General features: G+C 40.8%; 2 protein-coding genes across 2 annotated transcripts in view; both read right to left on the bottom strand.

Annotated features, from left to right (window-relative positions):
* The window catches only part of FAM53B (family with sequence similarity 53 member B), a 95,285-nt gene extending 77,971 nt beyond the window's left edge, over nt 1-17,314 (bottom strand). The window contains exons 1-2 of the mRNA XM_050959553.1: nt 17,221-17,314; nt 13,774-13,825 (exon numbers count right to left, since the gene is read on the bottom strand). Coding sequence (XP_050815510.1) covers nt 13,774-13,825; nt 17,221-17,307 — 139 coding nt within the window. The 5' untranslated portion in view covers nt 17,308-17,314. The remainder of the gene's footprint in view (nt 1-13,773; nt 13,826-17,220) is intronic.
* A 57-nt stretch (nt 17,315-17,371) lies between these two features.
* Nucleotides 17,372-23,460, bottom strand: part of EEF1AKMT2 (EEF1A lysine methyltransferase 2) — a 60,734-nt gene continuing 54,645 nt past the window's right edge. The window contains exon 7 of the mRNA XM_050959733.1: nt 17,372-17,466. The gene's annotated coding sequence lies outside the window, so the exon portion shown is untranslated. The remainder of the gene's footprint in view (nt 17,467-23,460) is intronic.

Below are 23,460 nucleotides of genomic sequence, written 5' to 3'. Positions count from 1 at the left end.
CTTGTGCACTCAAAACTCTCACTAAGGGCCTGATCTGAAGCCCACAGTGGAGTCTCCATTGACTTCAGTGGGCTCTGGATCAAGCCCTGAGGGGCTCGGTCTCACCTCTCGCTGAAATTAATGGCAAAACTCTCAGGATATGTCTATACTTGGAGCTAGAGGTGTGATTCCCAGCCCGAGGAGACATATACCAGCTCCCAACAGTAGCTAGCGCACTAAAACCAGAATGAGGCTGCAGAGTATGGGCAGCAGAACAGACTAGTTGCCCTGACTACATGCCTGCCGGAAACCCTAGGTATGTATTCAGGAAAGCTACCCCATCTTGCTTCTTGTGTGGCTGCATATACATTCTATTTTTAGCATACTTGCTCAATGAGGCTAGTATGAGTATGTCTCTTCAAGCTGGGAGTCACACCCCCAGCTTGCAGTGTAGACATGCCCTCAGTGACTTCAGTGAGTATTAGGCTCTAAGTTTGTGCCTGAGGAGAAGGCAACTTAAAGCTGTATCGGACATTGTTTGGGGGAGAGCTACAGAAAGATCTTTTGTGTGTAAGGCTAAGAATAAAATAGTAGCTACTTTCATCCCTATTGTAACTTCATTGATTTCAGAGGAACTACACAAGGACGAATTTGGCCCAGTATCTTTTTTAAGGTAAGTTCATTTTAGAACCTCACCGCTTTGGCTTTGTTCCTTTAATCTTAAAAGCCTAGTTTGTCTTCAAGCCTCATATTCTCTGTGCCTTTAATACAGGCACAAATTAACCTGGTTAACTATAGAGAATCCAAAGCCCTTTGTGATCAAAGCAGAACAGTCACATGATGACCCAAGATTCAGGCACCTATTTGACCTTGATTCTTTTTCTGACACATGGTGCTATTTCATGACATAAACCTAAAGACTCCGAAAAAGGTGTGGTTTTCTGCAAAAAGCTAAGAACCTAAAACACATCAGACATGGGGGCGAAAAGATGCTGGAGGTGTAGTTACACTATTGTTCTCCATGGCCTGCTTATTAATTGTAATGTTTCACCTACATCTGCTGTGGTTGACAGCTATTAAGACTTGTGTGCTCAACTGTGGTTGACACTAGCTTTGTTAAGTACCAAGCCACGAACAAGCCTCAACTAGAGCCAACACATCCTGTGCTTTTAATGTTAGGGCGTGCTGGCCTTTTTTTTCCTGTTCAGAAACTAAGGCAAGTCAGAAAGTTGGAACTGAAACTGCTTGCGTGTGAAATATGGTTTAACCGATCTTCGGATCTTTGGTAACATGTTAAATCGTCATTGCCATGATGATATTTTGAACTTACCTTCAAGGCAAAAAGTAAAGATTTATATCATCAAATTTTAAAGAGGGCAGAATTTGTTTTAAAAGGAAGGAATGTTGTCCATTTTCCATTCTAAAGGCTTGTTTATAGCAGGATTTTGTAAAATGGTTCATACCATAGCTAGGGCCTATCATAAACTTGGTCCTAGCAACAATCTGATGTATACATAGTTCTGCGTCCTAAATCCAATATGAGGTGAAGTCTCGGCAGTGGATGAGGAAATCCAAGGGATTGCTCAAAGGCTATTTCAAAATAACATAAGCCTCACACCATTAGGAGAGCAGCAAGTGAGAAAGGAGAAACTGCAGCTGATAGTGCTGGGAGAAGAAGCAGATTTCTGCACCTCTGAAGGCCAGTAGTTGCCCTAAATAAGAAAGATATCGCCCCTGCTTAAGCATCAAATTCAGTACACCCAGCTCCTTGACACCACTGCCTGCCTAGCCTTTGAGCAATCCCTTGGATTTCCTCATCCACTGCCGAGACTTCACCTAATATTGGATTTAGGACGCAGAACTATGTATACATCAGATTGTTGCTAGGACCAAGTTTATGATAGGCCCTAGCTATGGTATGAACCATTTTACAAAATCCTGCTATAAACAAGCCCTAGTCCCTAATCTCCAGTAAGGTTTTGTAAAACTGACTGCAACACAACCCACCCACATGTCCATGAACCAGGAAAACTGTGCTAGATGCATTCTAGCAAAAAACGTGTTGAAACATGTTTCTGGTTAACCTGGTCTTAGCTTCAGAGGCAAGAGCCACGACAGTTGGAGGGGGTTAGGTTATCATCACTACAGAATCTCTTCTGAAGTTGCTGCTTTCTGCCTAAATGCTAGCTGTACAGCTTACTGGTTCTGCAGTGACATCAGGGCCCCTCAATCTGCCTTGAATTAGGAAATGCCAGCGCTTACCAGAACCGAAAATATCATCTGAAATTAGAGCATTAACATTAAAGGGAACTTTAAAGGATCTTTAAGCAGATCTGAAAAATGTGGCCTGCTGAAAAATCCAATAGGCTGCACTGCTACACTTTCTTCAAAGAAACTGAGCTGAAAGGCCCAAACTTAGAACAGCAACGTCCCACTTTTTTCCTTAGATTTGTTTGCAGAGACCATGTACTTTTTTGCTTTCTTTTCATGATAAATTAAATGCTATATTTTTATAAGATAAAAATAAATACATCAACAACAGTGGCCAACCACTCACGAGCAACTTTCCAAGCATACTGCTGCGTTCCTGTGAGGAGAGGGGACCCAGTTGTTTGGTGGGGATACAGATTTCACCTTCAAGCTTCCAGAAGGTCATACATCTTACAGATGATGAAAAACATCTTGACAATATGCTTTTAAAATCAGAATAATCAGGGCATCTGGATTCCCAAGAAAATGCAGTTATACATTAATGACTTTAATCCTGTAGTATTAGGAATTCCTAGAGGATTTGTGGGATCTATTCTCTCCTCCATAAAACAGCATAACTCCCACTGGAATCTAAGGTCAAATTCAGCACTTAGTTATACACACCCAACTCCGATGAAATACAATGGGATTCATGCTCAAATCTCTGACAACAGAGTCTGGACTAGCAAAAGTTAAGCCCTAATACCAAAAAGAGGACACCGTAGTTCCCTTGATAAACTACATTAAGAGTTTGAATTCTTTGCACACCCAAAACTCTCAAAGTGGGTGAAGGAATCCCGCTCAGACCCTCAGGGACAGATTTTCAGAAGGTGGACTCCAATTCCACAAAAGTAACTTTCAGGCAAAGCTAACTGAAATTCTAATTTATATCCTTAGGCTTTCTGAGTAATTTATTGTGCCTGCAAACCAGCTACGTAGATGGTCAAGAAACCTAAACTGCAGGAGTTAAAAACTGTGGGAACAAAATTGCAGTCTGAGGGTGGGATAGGGCTTAATTGGCACATAGGCTTTATGCTGGCCTTCTAAATACTATTCATTTCACCCTTAGTCAATTAATATTTCAGGGACAAATTCACTGATGGCATAAGAGTGGGCCAATAATGAATTTGGCCTATAAGGTCAAGGAGCCTTAGTTAATCAGTTCACAATTACAACAGTTGTCCCACTATTCTGCAATGCTATCCACTGTTAAAAGGTACTTTCTGTAATGCACTGCCAGTGCCTCCATTGCAGATTCAAGAGCTCCTTTCTTCCGTTATATATCATGAAAGGGAAAGCTTTGTGACATATTGTGACTAGATGAAGCAATTTGATTTTTTTTTCCTGAAGAGATTTCCTACTTGATATTTAAAGGTGAACTCTACATTGTTTTGAAACTGCAAAATACATTAAAATGAGTCAGGGCCTCATTTTTATATCTGACCTCCCCTTTGTGCCCAGAAATATAGCTATAGGTTCAATTAGTTGCAGATGCAAAAGATGGTAGATGGATGTGCCCCCAGTTACACATTTCACTGTCATTATCAGTGCCTGCATTTAGTTAAATTTGCAAAACTATGCCCACAAGAATTTGCAGGCACAAAATGAGAGGCCAGGTTTAAAAACTGCAGTGCTCTCCGGAGATTCGTATCACAATTAGGCAATCGATGGAAATTTCATACAGCATGAGGATGTACTTGCTTTTCAGCAGAGTACCCTTCATGGGCAGTAGGTCAGGAGAACCTGTTAGTGTGGTTCTATTACATGACTGCAGTAAATCTCCAGAAATCCACAGGTTACAAGAGCTGAACCCTGACTAAGCAATCCTGGGGAAATTCCTTCCCTCATGAATCCCACATACTCCTCATCTCCTTCCTACAAGTTTTTCTATGGAATGGCATGTCATGGCCCAATATTATAAGGGGAGTTGACAGTGACTCTTATATTTAGATTGCCTCACACTTTCATTAAGAAGGATTCTCTTGACCTTTTTTTTCTCACACCTGCATTGTTGGCAGCAGTCTTTTGTTAGTTGGCAGAGAAATACACTTGGGCTACAGAAATGCCATTTCTTTGAAAAATTCCATGAAATTCTGTTCAGCTTTTGCTGAGATAGAATCTTTTTAAAAACTGCCATTTCCCATCTCTCTCTTGCAGGTCTCATGGAAATTTTGGTAGCCTGCCAAAATAATAACAAAACATGCATATTCTAAAGCCAGGTTCGCACCGCTTCTAAAGCAGGTGACACTGTACTGGAAGTGCCTTCAGCAAGCAGGTGGTGAAGAACCAGGATGGGCTCATCTCTTGGATCCCGCACACAGTGGCAGTGGCCCAAGCCCCTTTTCCCAACTCCCATTGGAGGCCCCACGTGGGCTGGAGCTTCAAAACCTCTCAACCAGAGGGAAAAAAAGAGAAAGAAAGCACTGCTCTGGACTTTGCTCCTCTCAATAACCCCTTAAAGCCAGCAAATGGATGCAGCAGTCCATCTCCTCTGCGGGCACTTCACTGGGCAGGAACTCACTCAACTCCCATGAGGGTCAGGGAGGAGGAGAGAGACTTTTTTTTAAACATCTAAAATATGAAATTGCATTATCACAGTAGCCAAATTTAAGGTGGCCATTTTAAAAGGGTTTAATCCACATTACAGACTAACTAGGGTCCCACAAAATTTCATATGAAATAACTGACCTGATTCTGAATTACTGTAGCGCGCGCACACACACACACACAAGTAAAAAGCACAGGAAACTTTGCCATTTTTTCCAACCCTACAGCTTCAAAATGGCCTCATGCTTTTTAAATTAGTGTAACTAAAAATATGTTTCTCAGATGACACAGTGTAAATTTTAAAAACCAAGTTATAAACCACAGAAAATAAGGGTTTACAATTAAAATGCTGACACAACTTTAACTATAGCGACACAAATGTGCTGCTATAATATTTTTACAGTTCCTTTTTATACATAATGGATGATCCTTCTGCTCTTGTTTCCTTTATGTTCTTTTCCTGTGAAATAATTTACATTAATCAATAATTTATTAGAGCAACTCATAAAGTAATTATGGGTTTCAATCAATTTAAAAAAAAAATTGGCATATGAATTCTGTTTAGATCCCAATTTAACAACACATATTTACAAACACTTCTTTTTGTGCATGTCTTGTTTGTGATAAGTTTGTATTTAATTCACTTTCTCACATATTCTTTTACTTAAATTTCAGTCTCTTCTGCGTTTTGTGCACAGGGGAAAAGGCTGTCTGTATTTTCCATTGTCCCCTGTTTATGTGCAAGAGCTGGCTTCTAAATGTGGAACAAATTTAATGGCTGTAATTAATTGATGGCAATGACATAGAACCACACCAGTACTCCTGCTTTCCTGTTTCACAAACAAGATTAAAATATGATGCATGCAGCTATGCTTCAGTGGGAAATGAAAATGATAGCCCCAAAATCTCTCTCTTCAGAACAAACATGACAAATCAAGTCTGGAGTCTGCACACCATTCGTACCAACTGTCTTTATTTAAGAGGGAAAGTCCCTACTTTTTTCAGCAAAAAGATTCTTTCATTCTTTAATATGTCCCTCTATACAGCTCTCCCAATCTTGGTGGAGTTAAATGTCTCCCTATTCTTTTACCTAGCTGCACTTTTTTCTAGTTTTCAGGTGCTACTAGATACACTGCACACATGCATACACACTCACACACAAATACACGTCTGAGCAAATCTGAACAGAGCTCTCATGGTTATGCTAGCTTGAAAAGCAAAGCCTAGGCAATGCATATAGAGTTGTAGCTGCTTTCTGAGCAATATTTCCTGTTACAAGTACACAGCAATTAGTCATTTAGATGGAACCTTCCACAGACAAGCTGTTTTCAAAGGAAATTTTAGTTCAGAAATAGAAGGTGTGGATTAGAAGGGAAAATGATACCTTATTGTGGGAAATAGAGCTGCAAAACAGTCTTGTTCAAATAAAAAGGCAACATTTCCAGATTAGCAGTCTTAAAATGACTATAGCCCTTGCAACAAGGATTGTCTTCACCCTTGCCATCTCGTATAAGGTTAATATGATGATGTCTGAAGTTAAAGGCTCGAGTTTTGCTTTGGTTTATTTTTTTATTTCATTATCAGTTTTTCTTCTGACTTCTTGGCTTTCCTCATTGTAGAGCTCAGAACCAGTTTCATGTAGCCACGTTACTAACACTAGCCCCAGTGGTGCAACCACCAGTGGGCATGCTTGCTTCTTAAAGTAATCCCACTGACATCAATTCCATTCACTTTGAGTAGAATCATGCCCATGGATTTTAAAGAAACTTTGCTCCAGTCCCACTTCTAGTGTCAGAGGCCGAATGCACGAAATTCAGAATTTTCTTCACCACCATATTTTATTGTGGACTCATTCCTGACAAAGTATTAAATTGAAATGAATTCTGGGTAAATTCTCCAGGAACAGGGCAGGCTGCTTTTTTAAAGTGCATTTTATAAAGAATTAATATATGATTCAACAATCCTTATTGAACATGATGAACCAAAACGATGAGTTTCATAAACTTACCAAAAATAAGCACATTATTTTTACTTGGGGGTTGTAGTTTTGCACCTCACATTGTCATTTAGTTTCCTCATGCAAAATCCTTCTCCTTTCAGTAACTGCCTAACACAATCATCACAGATAAACTTTTTTTTAGAAACTATGAGCCTGATTTTCTGCTGAGCAAAGAGTTCTTTAGTTATGAAATGTTACTTAGTTATTATTTTTGTCTGCCTATTTCTGTTTCTCTGTCCTCTTTCCTTAGAGCTTACGCCCTTTGTAAGATGTCTTTACTTTGCGTCTACGGTGCCTAACACAATGAGGCCCTGATATAGACCTTGCTGCTATCGTAATAAAAATAAAAGACTGACTGGATTTGGCTAATGCTCTGATGCACAGCCTGAAACGTTAGCTTTAGTAAAGTATGTATCTAATTTCCTATTCAGCCATCCATCACAATGGTGTCTGATACTGGACATTCAGATACTGGGTGTTCCTTCAATATCTAGTTGGGAAGAATTTGTTGATGATGTTACTATATTATTAAACTCTTTAAAAGATTTTACCATCCCAACCCTCTCAGATACAGAAAATCTGAATCAAGAGTCAATAACCAAACTTTCTAAAAAATGGCTTCTATCTCTGGCTCAGATTCCATTACATTTCCATGCCTTTTGACTGTGGGCATGTACTGCTGGCTGTGTGGGAGGGAAATGGAAAAATTCTGTTTCCTAATAGGAAATGTCTTGTATTCCCTGATGTTTCAAGGACCACTCAAGCCAGGTGCAAGAAAGTGTTCATTCTCAGGGCTGAATTTATAGGTGTAGATTTTTCAGCTTTGGTCCCCTTTCTAGCAAAGCAAAGCTATAAAAATCAGAACCAATCTTTTTAGTATTATTATTATTACACTGGGAGAGCATTTCTTGTTTATGTCAAAATAAAAAACAAGATTCTTTAGGCCATTTGGAAAATGGTTTTGATGTTAGATTTTCTGACTTATCAAATCTTTCGTTAATGGCTCTTTATAAAGCTTAATGTTTCTTATAGATTCTCATAATGTTTAGTGCTTTATAAATATCTAAATTATATAGATGATTTACAAGCTCTAGTTCATTCTCTTCTCCTGCCTTCCTACCCCCCGGGTAGTCTTCAGTATCTTTTCCTCCTTCACAAAACATTTGTATGATGTATTGATATGACAATTGCAAAGCTTTTGTGTGCATTTTCATATTGATTCATTTGTTATAATCGTCTAAAATAATTTATTTCCAACGGGAAGAGGGTCCATGAATGAATGACAAGATCCTCCAGTTGGGTAGCACTTCTCAGTCTGCAGAATCTTAAAGGGTTTTGCAAATTATTATACCATTCCATCCACCAGTGAACTGCAGTCAGCCTTCTGAGGTGTAACATGGCAGCTGTTTAACAGTGCTCAGCAACACTAGCCATCAGTTAGGGCAAGGAAATGAAGCAGAATACCATATCCTGTTGAAACTGCTGGTCAGTTTACACAGGCCAAATGTAATTACCCAAATCAGAATTTCACTAGAACTAACAGCAGCCTTACTTGTCTGAAAAGTACTATGGTGCATTTAATGGCCATAAACTGTTCCAGTTATAACATGGTCTCTAACCTCCTACTGATGGGAAATATTTCTGATAAAGTGATGTTGGGAAATCTTAGTCCCTTTATGTTTGGATTAAGACCCTGGTATGTAATATGGGAATGCTACTCTTTTTTTACAGTCTCCATCTGGCAGCTGACGTAGTTGTGTCCATTATGTTTTTATTAAGTTTATTCACAGCCTTTAATGCCACTATGCATGAAGTTAGGTTGGGCTTCATTCTTTCCTCTTGAGAATAGTAATAAGTATTTTACTCTCCATCCTCACAGACTTTCACATGCAGCATCCTGCAGGATTCTGACTTCACCCAGTGTGTTTAGTGTGTATGTGCAGATGCCAAGGGAGACCATAAGATGCTTTGGCTGGCAGTGCCATTAGTAGGAACATGACACTCCTCTCTACATCTAATTTTCAGCAACCCTGAATTTTGTGTTCTCCAAGTTCTCCCAGGACCTGTGAGAAGTAGAGATGTGGATGAGAGTAAAACAACCTTGGCTCCATCAGAATAAGGCGGAGGTGATGCTGGTAGAGAGGGGCGAACATCTGGAGGAATGGGCAAGAACCTGAAATTGTCTTCTGTTGGAGGCTCATGTCCAAGCTTTGCACCTTAGTAATAGACTAAGAGTCAGAATGAAGCCAGACAGGCTTCTGGATTATCAGGTGTAAGCTGTGGCACAACATACTTGTTTGGTTTTTTTTGGTTGTCCAGACAGCTGTGACGCTCTGATGCAGATGTTATTCTAGTGATCTCCACCTCTGTCACTCTGAAACTAAATTACTGAAATCCACTGTCCTCCAGGCTATTGTTGAAATGCAACTGGAATGTTCAGCTGGTGCACAAAGAGCACCTCACCTCTTGACTGGAAGAGCCCCAAATGCCCCATACTCTGCACTGGCTATTTGTTCCCAAGTGCAGTTCAAAGTGTTGGTCACAAACAGTCCCAGATCTCTGATACATAGCCTCTTTCTTCTTGCCTTGTTCCAGTGGTTACAATCTTGCTATTCCTTCTTGGAGACATACTCTCCAAAACAACTGCAAGGTATTCTCTGCAGAGAGCCCATGCTTCAGGACCTCACTCTTCCTGGCAGCCTGTCAGAAACTAGGTTTGACAAGCTTCAGCAAGCAGTGAAAGACTTAACTGTTTTACCACACTTTGTCTTAGCCAATGGGATCCCTACTACAGCAGGGTACAAAGAGTTTTACTTTGTCTCATCTTTAAGACAATAACTCTCATATCACACTGTCACCTAAATGGGGTATTGGTTCAATATTTATTCAAACCAGAAACCCACTTACAGAATCACTTAGAGCATTCTGGGTTTTTCTTTCATGGCTCCCATCCAAAAACTAACTTGCTGGTCTTGAGTTCTGAAGAAATTGCAGCCAAAGTATATAGCAGCCAAAGGTATACACAAATGAAAAAGAAGGGACATGCTCTTCTCCACCACTCGGCACCACTTCATTCCTTGACACTTTTCAGTTCCCTGTGGTCAACCTCATGGCCTCTTCCTTGAAGCCAAGAGGTTGGCATGGATTTCCTTCTCAAAATGTAATGCCAGTTTGCTCCACAGATTGGCCAGCAATATCTCCCTCTCCATTCACTGCCTCCAGTGGAATCCAAAAGGATCATTTTTTTAAGACACCCTGACTGAAACGACAAGAAATCCAGCCAAGTTCTCTCCAATCCCCACAGGTTTTACATGGGACTGTAATTCTTGGCCTCCACTTCAATGTATTTATTTCTCTCTCTGCTTTTCACAAGCAGGAACCTGGCCAGCTGATCTGAAATAATCAACCAATTTCAAATTCAGTGCCACTATAATCACTGAACGGACTTAAAACATTGAACAAGTTTCAACACTGAATTGGTCTGTGATCTTGGCACAAGTTTGAAGACATCAAGAAATGCATTGGGAAAGATGCCTAAAAACAAAATAATGCCCTCACATGCCAATGAGACTCACTCTTCTTGACTGGGCATGACAAAGACAATTACATGGTGAGCTGTGGTCAAGGAGGTAAGATTAGGTTCCCTTGGAAACAGGATAATTTGGCACACAAGAAAGACCAGCACAGTTTAGCTCAGATCCTAACAGCTTTGTAGAAAGCTATTAACAAGCTGTTTTTCAGTTAGGCTTAGCCCCTTCATATTTGTTGACAGTTCTGTAAATGCCTTATCACAAGGCTAACCCAACTGATTGAGTATTCTTTGTTCCTTGTTTATTCTTGACAGGCAGAATAAAGGGAACTGATGGTTTCTGTCACTTCTTGACTTTGAATCTTGTGACTTTCATTTGGAAAATCAAAATTATTTTATCTCTTCCCCCCCCCCCACTTCAGATGGCTCTAGTTATCTGGAGGCTTGGAAAATGTCTTCCCTTAATGCATGTACTCAGCTCCCATTAACACTAACGAGAATTACGTCTGTTAATAGAGGGAGCAGCATCTCTGTTTTTAAAGCATTGGCTTTCATATCAAGTAGTTTAATTCAGTCGCCACTTAAAATTTTAATTGGGTTTGGAGATCTTAGCCCAGTGCCTAGCGAGTCACTCTGCACATTACAATGCCCACTGAGCACAGTACAATGCCACATCTTTCAGTCTGATTGGCCCCTCAGGATCGTCAGTCCATGCACCAAACTCCCCTGGAAGTCAATAGCAGTTCTGCATAAAAAGTGATGCACTCTGGATCACTTAGAAGTTGTACAATACAATCCATGCTCGTGGCAGAGACAAAAAAGGACCAAATAAGCAACTGTCCTTACTAGCAGAGGCTTGTCCAAAAACTTTTGGCTTGGAGGTATTCTTTTTTACTGATAATATTGATGTTTATTTATTTGAATTGTGATAGCACCTAAGAGCCCCAGTCATTGACCCATGACCCCCTGGTGTTAGGAACTGTGCAAAACACAGAATAAAAAAACTGTCTCTTCTCCAAAAGACATGCAAGATATGTATTGTACGAATACTCTAAAAATAAGCAAAAGCATCAAAGTGTTACCAAAATGTCGAGTCCACCTAGCTGAGAGCCAATGACAGCCAGACGAGGATAAGGAAAGGTTGCTTTATTCTGCAGAAGAAAGGAGAGTTCTGTACCTTGGTACAAAAAACTCTACTTCATACAAAAACTAAGAATTTTTTATACACACTTATACACAGGCTTCGGTCGTGTTAGCATTTGATTGGTGGTTAGCAAACCCTGCACTTTTGCAATTTGCTCAGCAAAAAATGGCTTAGGACCAGCTTTAACTGCCTCAAGACCGATAAGGGAAGACAGTTTAAAAGTTTAGGCTACTGTGTCCGTGAGGTGTCCAATTTTTTTTAATGGTTGCCAGCTACTATAAGGCTACTAGCTGTTAGGGAGTGGCTGCTGACAGTTACAGCAACTTAAAAGCGCTAAAAAAAAATCCCTAATAAAACTGGTAAGCGTTGCCACTCATATATGTAACACAAAAAAAGAAATACAAAAAACAAAGCAGGTAAAAATGCTAGCGGCTCTTATAAATGCTAAAAATAAAAAACAAAAAAAGTTAAAAAAAACCCCCAAAAGCAACCTAAGACAAACAGAGGGAAGGCCCCAAAACACGCCAAAAATATATATAACTATTGTAAGCAGCTTGGTCATTGGAAGAGGGAATGCCCATACCAACCCACTGGGCAGCAGCCCCACCGCCCAGACCCACCGCAACACCAGATAACTGTAAAAAAACCAAACATTAACAACAATAAAAAATAACGGCAACCAGGAAGTTCTTCTGTCACCTATTCTAATAATTTTACCACTTATGTTTGTTCCCAATGACCCCCAGGTCCGTCTAACTTTAAAAAAACCCATTTATTCTTGTCTTCTAAACTCTGGGGCTGCCCTCTCCACTGTTACTGTCAAGCCAAAAAAAAAAGTGTCATAAATAAAAATATTCCGGTAATAAGTATAGGCAAAAAGCCATTTAACTGTTCTGTGTTGCAAAAAGCTAGTATAAAAATCTCTGGTGTCTCTGCCTCCCATGCCTTTTTGCTAGCTCTGGATTCCCCAGTTAATCTCTTAAGCAAAAACTTGTTGTGTAAATTGCATGCTCAAATTTTTTTTTCAAATAATAAAATCATCCTCTGGTTACCTCAAAACCAGCTTCCTCAGCTATGTGCTGTTCTAACCCAGACTTCAAAAAACTCAATCCTGCCTGCGGACTCAATCCTATTCAAGCAACTCAAACAAAAGGTAAAAGCCTCCCTATAGGGCCCTTTAAAAACAAACTTAAGTACTCTCCAAACAAAACCAGTGCCTATAACCTTAAAGCCAGGCATTGTAATTCCTCAAATTTGTCAGTATCCCATCTGGGGTGCCAGAAACTGTTACCGAAATGTCTGGTCCGCCTAGCTGAGAGCCAATGACAGCCAGACAGGGATAAGGAAACGTTGCTTTATTCTGCAGAAGAAAGGAGAGTTCTGTACCTTGGTACAAAAAAACTCTACTCCATACAAAAACCAAGTATTTTTTATACACAGTCACACACAAGTTTTGGTCGTGTTAGCATTTTGATTGGTGGTTAGCAAACCCTGCACTTTTGCAATCTGCTCAGCAAAAACTGGCTTAGGACCAGCTTTAACTGCCTCAAGACCAATAAGGGAAGACAGTTCAAAAGTTTAGGCTACTGTGTCCGTGAGGTGTCCCATTTCTTCTAATGGTTGCCAGCTTTATAAGACTACTAGCTGTTAGGGGGTTGCTGCTGACTGTCACAAAAGTATTTAGAAAAACAAGGTAAATCACTTATTTATCAATCACCAATGGAGCCGGTGGGTAGTGCATGACAGCAGACACTAACTTATTTCCTACCTGTGAACTTCTTCGACCAGGCTTACAGGCACAACTGGACATGCCATTTAGACACAGGGGCTATGCCACATAGCCATTTTTTAGAATCATGAAAGGCTTTGCATTGAATCGCTTGCAACTGTCCCAGTTAAATGCACGTGGCAATAATTAGAAAAGATGAATGACTAAGTAGATTCTATTGCTTGGGATGACGCTGAGCTTACATATAGCTGAAGATACAGGTTGTCCAACTGGAAACGAACACACTGCTCCCCAACTGAATGCCATGAGGTGTAGCATACAGTAGATAAACAAATAGCTATGTGGCTTCCAAAGTAAAGGGCCCTGGGGCCTTTCTAAGTTCAGATACTGTGTTTAGAGAAAAAGTGCAACAGAGCTTGTGATTAGTAGGAAACAATTCTAGAATACATTCTTACTAAGATTTCCTCCTTCCCTCCGCCCGTCAGAAAAAAAAAACAAAAACAAAGCTTTCCCTTTACACCCTGCAGTTATGAAAGGTCACTGATTAAATGACTGGAGCAGAGATTCAGTAAATATTGAAGAAATTTGTTACTTACCCATAATTCCACAGGAGAAGAGAGTAGGTCCTTGACTCATCTTTGGAGTGTGCTGAAAACAACCAGAAAAGCTATTCACTTCTCGTAGACTTGACTAACTCATCTGAAGTTATTCTGAACTTTAGGGCCCAATTCCACCATCCCTATTCTTGCTGAGTTAGCACTCAGTAGGACTAGTTAACATGAGCAAGAGTGGCAGTCGGTAGGGACTTGCCCAAAGAATTCAAGTGGCTGTGCTGGGGACAGAACTGAAATTCCCTAAGACCCAGTCTTGTTCATTAACCAACTGACCATCCTCCCTCCATATTTCCTTCAGTTAATTAAGCTTTGTTAAGAACTGCAAAGTGGCAGCACTGGGATCCAGTCATGCAAGCCCTTACTCCTGGGTGTGAGTATTCCACTGAAATCAGGGACTACTCATGGCTGGACTCAGGACCCTAAACTACTGGGGAAACTAAACAAAGAGGGGGAGTTCAGCAATAATTTTGTGCTGGGACAAACAAGAGACCAGTGGACTTATTGGGATTTTGAATTTCTTAGAGGCTCACTAAATTTTCCCATTTAGATACTAAAAGACCATGTTTAACATGGCTTGTGTTTGCAAAGATGGGCTCCCGCACTACAGCTCTTCTTCAAATGATGCTCATAGCACTTGGATTGTTCTTCTTATTTACACTGAAAATGGAAACATCCATGTTATACGGGGACAAACCAATTCCAGTGACTTTGTGATGTTTTCTATTTAAACACCCTTTCCAACAATTTTTCCCTTGACAGCATAATCATCTAAAGCCTTCTCCTAAAAACTGCCATGATCAAACTTCGGCTTTAAATGCAATAAATCAATATGCTTGCTACAGGTCCAGAATACGTTAGCAATTCCTATCATGGTCACCATTCTTCTGCTGTCCCAAAAATGTCCCTATTCTGCTTCTGATATTTTCCCCCGGCACCTGCATCTTACTTGACTTTAGTAATGATACTTTTACTTAAGTACCAGCACCAAAATAAATTCCAGGGTGATCTGCTCTGCCACATTTGCATTTTATCTGGGTTTAGGCAACTGCATATGCACCTACTTCTCTCCCAATTCGTATTTTGAATGTTGGCCATTTACATAACTATACTGTGATTACTGCTGACAATCCATTATAAAAATAATCTAATGAAAATGACCCTAATAAATATGCACACCATATACCTTACAAGGTGTTAAGGAGGCAGAAAATGCTAATTGTGCAGATGTGAAAAAGCCATTTAAGTTGTAAGTAAATGTTTGGCCACCTTTTTGAAGCATGCTGTCACTTCCCAGGCAAAGTAGAAACATTTATCCATTGGGACCTAATTTATTTACAGGCCAGTATGAAGTAACCAGAGAACAAAGATGACAAATAGCTGTATCAAAAGTAAGGCCAAACTAGAGCAAACTTGAAAAGAGAACAAACACTAGTAAAACAGTTGTTCACAGCATACATCCGCCTAGCAAATATCAAAGAAGAGCAAGTTCTGTTCGGAGACAAAAATTAAGGTCTAAAAATGAGGAAGAAAGAAACATTTTGAAATGACATATGTTCCTATACTAAGTGCAATTGCCATTTCATAAGATTTGAGTTTTACATCAAAACTGGGAAGTAAAACGGTGAACTAATTCACTGGGGGAGTTTTGGAGGGTTTTTTCGGTCTTTTGTTTTCTATATGTGGTTTTAGATTTTATTCAGTTTTCATTGTTTGGTTTCCATTCTTTGAGCGGGATCCAAAGCCCACTGAAGTCATTACAAAGACTCCCACTGTATTCAGTGGACTTTGGATCAGGCCCCTGTGGGAACATCTGTGCCAATGTAACGTCCCAGGCAATTAGAAATGTATATCCAGAGCAATTTTTATTATTGTATTTACATAGCACCAAAAGTGCTAACAAACAATTAATAACCAAGGGCCCTGCAGTGAGGCAATTACATTCTAACTAGTCTGCAGTATTTCAAAAGCTAACAACTTTGCCCCCAGCAAAGGGAATGGAAGGGCTGCTTTTGTTGTTTTACAGTGGTCTGGCACCATATGGATCCATAGTGCATAGAATAATTTATACTCATCCCAAACCAGTGAGTCTCCCACAGCCACCAAATCTCATTAGTAGCTTGTACATGACCCGTTGTCACTTCCCTTTGCCCACCCTCTTAATCCAATGACTTTCAAGTGAACTTTAGTCAATGGTTTGCAGAAGGCCTGCCTGGGGGAATCTTTCAGACCAGTTAAATTTCATCATGTTTTTCATATTTTTCCTTTATTGGCTGACCAAAACAATGTATGTTCAGACAAGGACTTTGCTCCCTCATAGAACATATTCACTTCCTTTTTGGGGGACATTTGAGTGGTATGCCTCCTGTATGCCTGTATTGCTCTCAGAGGGGACCCTGTGCCCACAGAAGGGTGAAGTTCAGCCTCTGCAACGTGCTTCCTCCAACCCCGCCGAAGCTCCTCCTCCTTCCATGGGGACGTCAGCTGTGCAATAGGCAGCTGCCCGTTGCTTTCTGCAGGTCCTCCACAATCTGAATTGATCTTTGGAGGATCTGTCAGTTAAGAGGGTGGAGCTCTCTGCTTCTTCTGGGGGGTGGGGGGCAGGAGAGAGAGGAGTATTTGTACTTGTGAATCTTTTCTGAAACTCCCAAAGCATTTTCCAGGCAACAGCACCTTGTTCTAATTTCTTTCTAGACTGTGAATAATTCTCCTGAATGCCACTATATATAAACATGTCTGAGACTAGCATTGACTATTTGGCACTTTGAGAGCCTATTCAGATTGCTCTCTATTATCATCCCCAGGTCATTTTTGCACTCATTGCTTTCCAGGCAGTTGCCCCTAATTTGCATCTGTGCCATTTATTTCTTTTCCTTAGGTACACTCAGCCCACTGTTCCACTCTCCCCAATTCACTTGGCAATGTAATTTGGTCTTTCTGTGTGTTTGTTGCCTCTCTGATTTTTCTGTGCTGTCAGCTCATTTGATGGTGTTTGAATTTGCATTTTTTTCTAGATTCTTAACAAAACTGTTAAGTAACACAGTACCGACCCTTGCCATCCCCCATTTAATACTGCTCCCCACTTGCTCATCTTACTATTACTGGTGACCATCTGTTCATTCTTAGTCAGGCAACTTCTAATCCAAGCTATTCATCTAGTTGGTGTTTATCCAGTTTTTTAATGTGTTTATTTTATGGCATTAGATTGAATGCTTTGCTGAGATTCACATACTAAAACCACAGCATTCCTGTTATTTACTAAGGCCCAGATGCTCAGCTGGTGTAAACGGATGTAGTTCAGCTGAAGTGTCTGGAGCTACACCAGTTTACACCAACTGAGGTTCTGGCCCTAAATCTGAATTACATATTATACAGCTACAGTGCAGCGAGTAGCAGGAAGATAGTTTGTAATTAAGATTTTACATATCTTACCAGCTCAGTCCTGCATGTCACAGAGTCAGCACCTTTGTTTTCCAGCGTTTTGGTTAAGATCATCACCATGGTAATGAAATCATGCATTGGGATCCATTACAATACAGGCAAAGGTCACTATCAGCCATGTTCCAGGAAAGCTTCTTTTTTAATGCATTTTCCCAAGTGAAAAGTTCAACAGAACCAACTCCCATCTGCTTCACTCACAGGATGGGTCCACAGTAGTTTCCAATTCTTGTTAACTCCCTGCATACACAAAAGAAAGACACAAACATTTTTAAAGCATTTTCACAAACCAGATTGCTAAGTGCAAGGTTGTGAGGAAAGGATGGGAAAAGATGTGACAACTTTTAGGTGCTGTAGTCAATGAAACAATTGGCTACGCATCAGCCTGTGAACTGTGTGCAATTACTGCAATAATCTTGACTTGGCTACTGGCTACTTAAGGAGTATATTTACTTCAAATTCATGTTACTTTTGAAAACTGTTTTCAAGTTACACTGCAGCTCATGACCTTACTCTGTGTTTAACCACATGAGATGATAGGAAATTTCATGAGATGTAAGATGCAAATAAAATGACATGGAGTAATATCAGTATTAAAATGTGTAAATATGTTAACAGTTCTTAAAATCCTTTTAGCTCTGATATCTATACTAAACTAGAGACATGGGTATTACACCACTGATGATATGCACTGATGGTAAAAGTCACATAATTATCCACAAAACATAGTCATTTTAGGGTGCTATCAAAAATTAAATATAATGCTCTTCCACCACAAAGTCTGGTGTGTTCTACCTTCCTGTAGTTTTAGTATTTGTTCTAAAGATGAATAAGAGCTTTGAGCTCCTCAGATGAAAGGCACCATACAAACACAAAGTGTCAGTAGTTCTACGGATGTTGTAGCTACTTGAGCTCTACTCTGAACAGAGCTGGCACTAGGCCTAAGCAGATTAAGCAATTGCTTAGGGCCCAGAGCAACTCAAGAGGGGCCTCTATTAGTATGTTGGGGGGGGGGGGGGGGATATTCCTGCTTAGGACCCGCAATGGGTTAGCACCACTTCTGACTCTGACTTAATTCTATCAGGACCAAATCCTGAAATCTTCATTCAGTTTCTAATCAATTCTTATGCCAGCAAAACACCCAGTAAATCCATAGGCCAAATTCTGAAATTCTTACTTATGGTCAGACCACTTTCCTATGCAGAAATACATGTATGGGGCCAGGGAACACCATGTGCTTCCACTTCTGGACTTTCCTCTGAATTCCTTTATTAAAAAGTGGTCACTAGGCACAGTACCCTACAAAGAAGAAATTAAGGTTCTGAAATGGATCCACCAATGTCCCAGGACCAATCTCACAAGGGCCCGGTGTCTCCAAATCAGTTCTGGGCATCGTGAGGCTCTGCTAGAAACTCCCAAGCTAGTGGTTTCCCAGCACGGAGTGGCACTTTTCTGATTGCATTTACTTTCCTCTGCTAACCTCCACTGCTTACCACCCCCTCGTGGATTCCTGAATCCATGCAAAACCGTTATGAAGAAGGCAATGGAGTGGTGGAGTCAGCTGACTCCTCCTTCCATGTGGGGAGAGGAAGAGCCCTCCATCCACAAATCCCGAGGGCCACAACTTGCCACTCCGTTTTTACTCAGTCTTAGTTTACTTTTTACTTTAGTCTTTACTTGGGAGTTTCACTTGACTAAAAACTGAATAAGTGCTTTAGAATTAAGGCCCCAATATGTATTAAAAAGAAAGAAATCAAGTAAGGCTTCCATGGTACTGAGCAGACTACCAAATATTCAATAATGGTAGCCCAATCATTTCTCAGCTTCTGGTAGTCTCTGTGGCAAATTTACTACTATTCAAAACCAGACAGATTGCAACTCAGATCTGATTATAGAAATCAGTGTTTTTCCTAAATAATTCCCCTAATCCTCTTTCACCATTTTGCTGTATTGTGGTTAAAGCAACTGAAAAAATAATTCATATAAATGATCTGAAAAACACAAAACCCTTCTCTCCCAATATGCAATTAAAAATAAATTGCAATATGAAAGAACAACATTTGAGAATATGCTGCTAAGCATTAAAACTCATTATGAACTGATATTGATTGGCTTTGCAGATTGTAAATCATATTTTCTTGTTTATTTGGATTAGAGTTTGTGGTGGATGTTATTGAGATTGTTCAGTTAAAGACCAGCTGGCTTGTAAAAAAAAAAAAAATTACCTACTATTGTCTTGTGAGAACAAGGTTCATCCAGAGTGCAAAACTGGGGGGTGAGGAGGGGGAAGAATCGATACTCTTTTCTTATGATTTACTGTTCAAAGGGGCCAATGGTAGAGACTCAAGATTCTCATGTTAGATTGGTCAAGTTAATGTACAATTTACTGGTAGCTTCCACATAAATCTGTGACCAAGCCAATGACCAGGTGGAAACTGTCAAAGCTAAAAGCAAAGAACTTCAGGCAACCAAAATTACACATACTTAGGCAAAATCAAACCACACATTTGTAATACAGATAGCCTGGCTTTGTGCAAGTAGCGTGCAGTGTAAAAAAGGCAGAGTGGGTGGGTACAGGCGCAGAAATCAATCACATCAGATTCCATTTTGAAGAATTACGTTAACGTGAAGTAGGACCCTTTTAGTTTGCACTCGCAGCGTCCTCACAGGCGAGTATAGTGCAGCACTTCTGTGTGCACTGCTATTCACACCCCCATAGTCCGAATTGCAGGGCAATGTAACAATAGGGCAACAAAGCACAGTTGTTACCCTGAGGCACGCTGTTCAGAACTTCACATAAACAGCAGGGATAGAATTCAAGAACTCCTATAAATGCACAGCCTCCTAATGCTTAAGCTAAAGAAGAACCTGCTTAACCTATACACAATATAGGGCCTGTGGCCCATAGCTGTGCACTTCTGAATCTCTCCAGTGGCAGGCAAGCCACAGATGCACTAACCAGCATATCACAATGATTTACATCTCTATATTACAGCATTTTAGTACTATTTATTGTGTATTTATATTCTGGTAGCACTTAGAGGTCCCATTCAGGGATGGGCACCCAGTTGTGCTAGGCTCTGTGCAGACTGTCTCTGCCTTAAAGAGCTAACAATCTAAACCCATAACATGGGAGCAACAGATGAAGATAAACAGATGTGTGGGAAGGAGGACAAAGTGATACTGAAACAATCATATTTGGTATATAAGCAGCACTAATGGCCTCCCACCTGCTTAGCCACTGTCAAGTGTTTTGTAGGCAGGACCCCAAAGCACTTTGCCAACCAAATCCATATAGCACTACTAGAAATGCAGTCCGGCAAACAACCAGCATGCAGCCTGCTATGTCACAGTGGTGGGAAGGAAATGTGGGGGGCCAGAACATAGCGGAAACTCCTACTGCTTGCAAGTATTTTTGTTATGAAGACTGGTACATAGGCAAGGGGTGCCTAGACAAACTCTCACTGGTGTCTGGACCACTTTTGTGGTATTTTATGTGATTTGCTGACTTTAATCACTGTGAAAAAATGCGAATCTTTCCTGGCCTTTCTTGGCCCTGTGAGAGAGAGGCCACTTTCTTAAAGAAAACCGTTTTCCAATAGTCACTTAAATTTTGTGCAAATGCAAGAGAAATACAAAACGATGATCTCAAAGCTATTCTTTTCACAAGCCTATAACATTTCTGGAGTATGTAGTATTTTTGTAATACCACTTGCAGCTATTTTCAGTCTATAGGAGGAGGTGGGAATCAGGTTTAAAATGAGCATTACTGCCTCTAATATACCAGCATCTCCTTTGCTTGTGGAAACAAAGAGGAAACTTAGGAGACCCTAACCTGGACAGCTGTGGCTCTGCTGATTCATCTCCTCTTCCAGGTGATCCCCATGGAGTCCCCACTAGCATTTTATAGGGTCAAGTCTCCTAGATGCATTGTGGTTGGGCATGGAGCAGAGAACCATCTGTCACATAAATGTCCCAACAAAGTTCCATTGGATAAAGAGTTAATGCTGCTCAATGCTGACTTTGCTGCTAGGTGCTTTCTGTGCTGAGCCAGTAACCTTACAGAGACTTCCACATCAGCCCAACAAATGAAGGGCACTGAGCTCACAATAGCTTGTGCTTTGGATCATCCTAGGAATCCAGAGCCAGACGCCTCACAAAACACTAAGCCATCACATACACCCAAAAAGCTTAACGTTCTTGATCCAATGACCTCATAAAGGCCTATTCCTTGACATCAGACCAGCAATCTAGAGGTAATCTCAGTAATCTCTAGTTACTAGTCAGTAACTTCAAACAGTCCTCTGCCTTGACCTCTAGATGTAACCAGCAGTAGGAGCTGAGCAAGTAACTTCACAAAGGCCTGTCAAACTGGAAGTACTCATCCAGTAACATCAGAAGGGCCTGTCACTTGACATCAGACCAGCAAGCTGCAAGTGCAGATCCAATGACCACACAGAGGCCTTTACTTCAACACAGGCCTCTAAAGTGAAAAGGGCTGAGCCAGTAACTTGACAAAGATGCACACCTTGGCTTCAGACCAGCAAGCTAGAGGTTTGAGAAAGAGAGCTTCCAGAAGTCTGTCTCTTAAGATCATCCCAACATACTAAAGCTGCTGAACTAGTGACCTCAATGAGGCCTTAGCTTTGACATCAATCCAGAAAACTTGAGCTCTTGGAGAATGAGCTCCCAGAGGCCTGTGCTTTGGCATCTGCACTACAAGGTAGACTACTGAGCCAATGACCTTCCCTGACATTTGACCACTAAGCTAGTCATTCCCCTCAGAAATTCCTCCATCTTGACATAAGCCTAGCCAGCTAAAGAAGCTGAGTCAATGATACCACAAAGGCCTATGCATTGACATCAGACCAGCAAACTAGCACTGTTGAGTCAGTGACATCACAGGTCTGCCCTTGAGAAAAGACCAGCAAACTACAGGGGCTAACCCTCATAGAGAGCCTTACCATCAGATCAGCATGTTGAAGTGGCTGAGTTAGTGACTTCACAGAGGCCTGAGCCTTGACATTAGGGATGCCAAACAAGGCACGCTGGCATCAAACCAGCAAGGGAGTTGCTCAGCAGACATTACAGTAAGAGGGAGCATGTGAGAGCCACAGCTCCCCATCCTCCACTAATACAAGGAGGAGAGTTCTTTTTCCTTAGGGGTAAGGGAAGAGATGTAGAGCTCCACCAGAGTTCCTCTTCTTCCTGCCTCTTCAGTGACTGGTGAAATGAAGACTCATTGGGTTGGAGAATCTGAAGTGGGAGCAGCAGGAGCTGGGGCCTGGCTAGGAGTTTATAGGGCTCCAAGCCTTCCCATCAGTAGGTCGAGCAGCACCTAATTGGAGAAGAGTTGTCCAAGCTGGGATTCCCCTATCTGCCTCCCTTCTGCAGGAAGATCTGTGTCCCTTCTGGTTCCCCCTCCCCTCCATGTGGCAGAGAGGGAAAGAGGGAGAGATAGTTGGTACCAGCTGTCCATCCCCTCCAGGATGGGTCAGGACCTGCTCGGGGACATAGATGATACCTTTCAGGTATACTTATTCTCTTGTTCTTGTTCTTTCCTGTGCCACATTCCATCGCACAAGGTGGTGCAATAGTACTTAACCACATGACATTAACACCAATGCTGACTTACAGAGAATAAGTATATTTTCCCTCTTTTCAGAGGTGTCACGTGGTTTAATTCATTGTGTTTCTAAAGTGCTTTGAGATTGTCAGATGGAAAGTGTTATACAAATGCAAAGTATCATGATTATTGATTATAAGTCAGTGGAAAGTTAGGATGTACAGTGCCTGGAGCACTCAGCAATATTCAAATAGTTAAACAAAGTTTCTTATTAATAGGGCATGATTTCTATACAAATAATTATCTTTCCCTAAGGTAATGAATGATTAATGCTTCTGCAACAAGCTGTACACACCTAGGACTGCATAACCCAGGAGGCAGCAACTATGACAAGTTCAGGCAAAAAGTACTCTTCCTTGGTTGGACATACTATGGTGTACACTGTTCTGCATGCCCCCAAGGTGTCTTGGTCTGGCCATAAGTGAGGATTTCAGAGTGTGGCAACAGTATAATAATGGTAAGCTCCCTGTGCAAAAAAAAAAAAAAAAAAAAAAAAAAAAAAAAGAAACAATAGAGTTTTAAACAGGGTTTTAAGGTCATCTGAAGTTCTCCTTCTGTTCTGGTCCCCCTCAGTTTGTCCACTCATGGGTGGTCTATTTTCAAATCTG

Source organism: Gopherus flavomarginatus, chromosome 6 (genome assembly GCF_025201925.1).
Source record: "Gopherus flavomarginatus isolate rGopFla2 chromosome 6, rGopFla2.mat.asm, whole genome shotgun sequence".
NCBI lineage: Eukaryota > Metazoa > Chordata > Testudines > Testudinidae > Gopherus > Gopherus flavomarginatus.
This window is presented reverse-complemented; position numbering and strand designations above follow the sequence as displayed.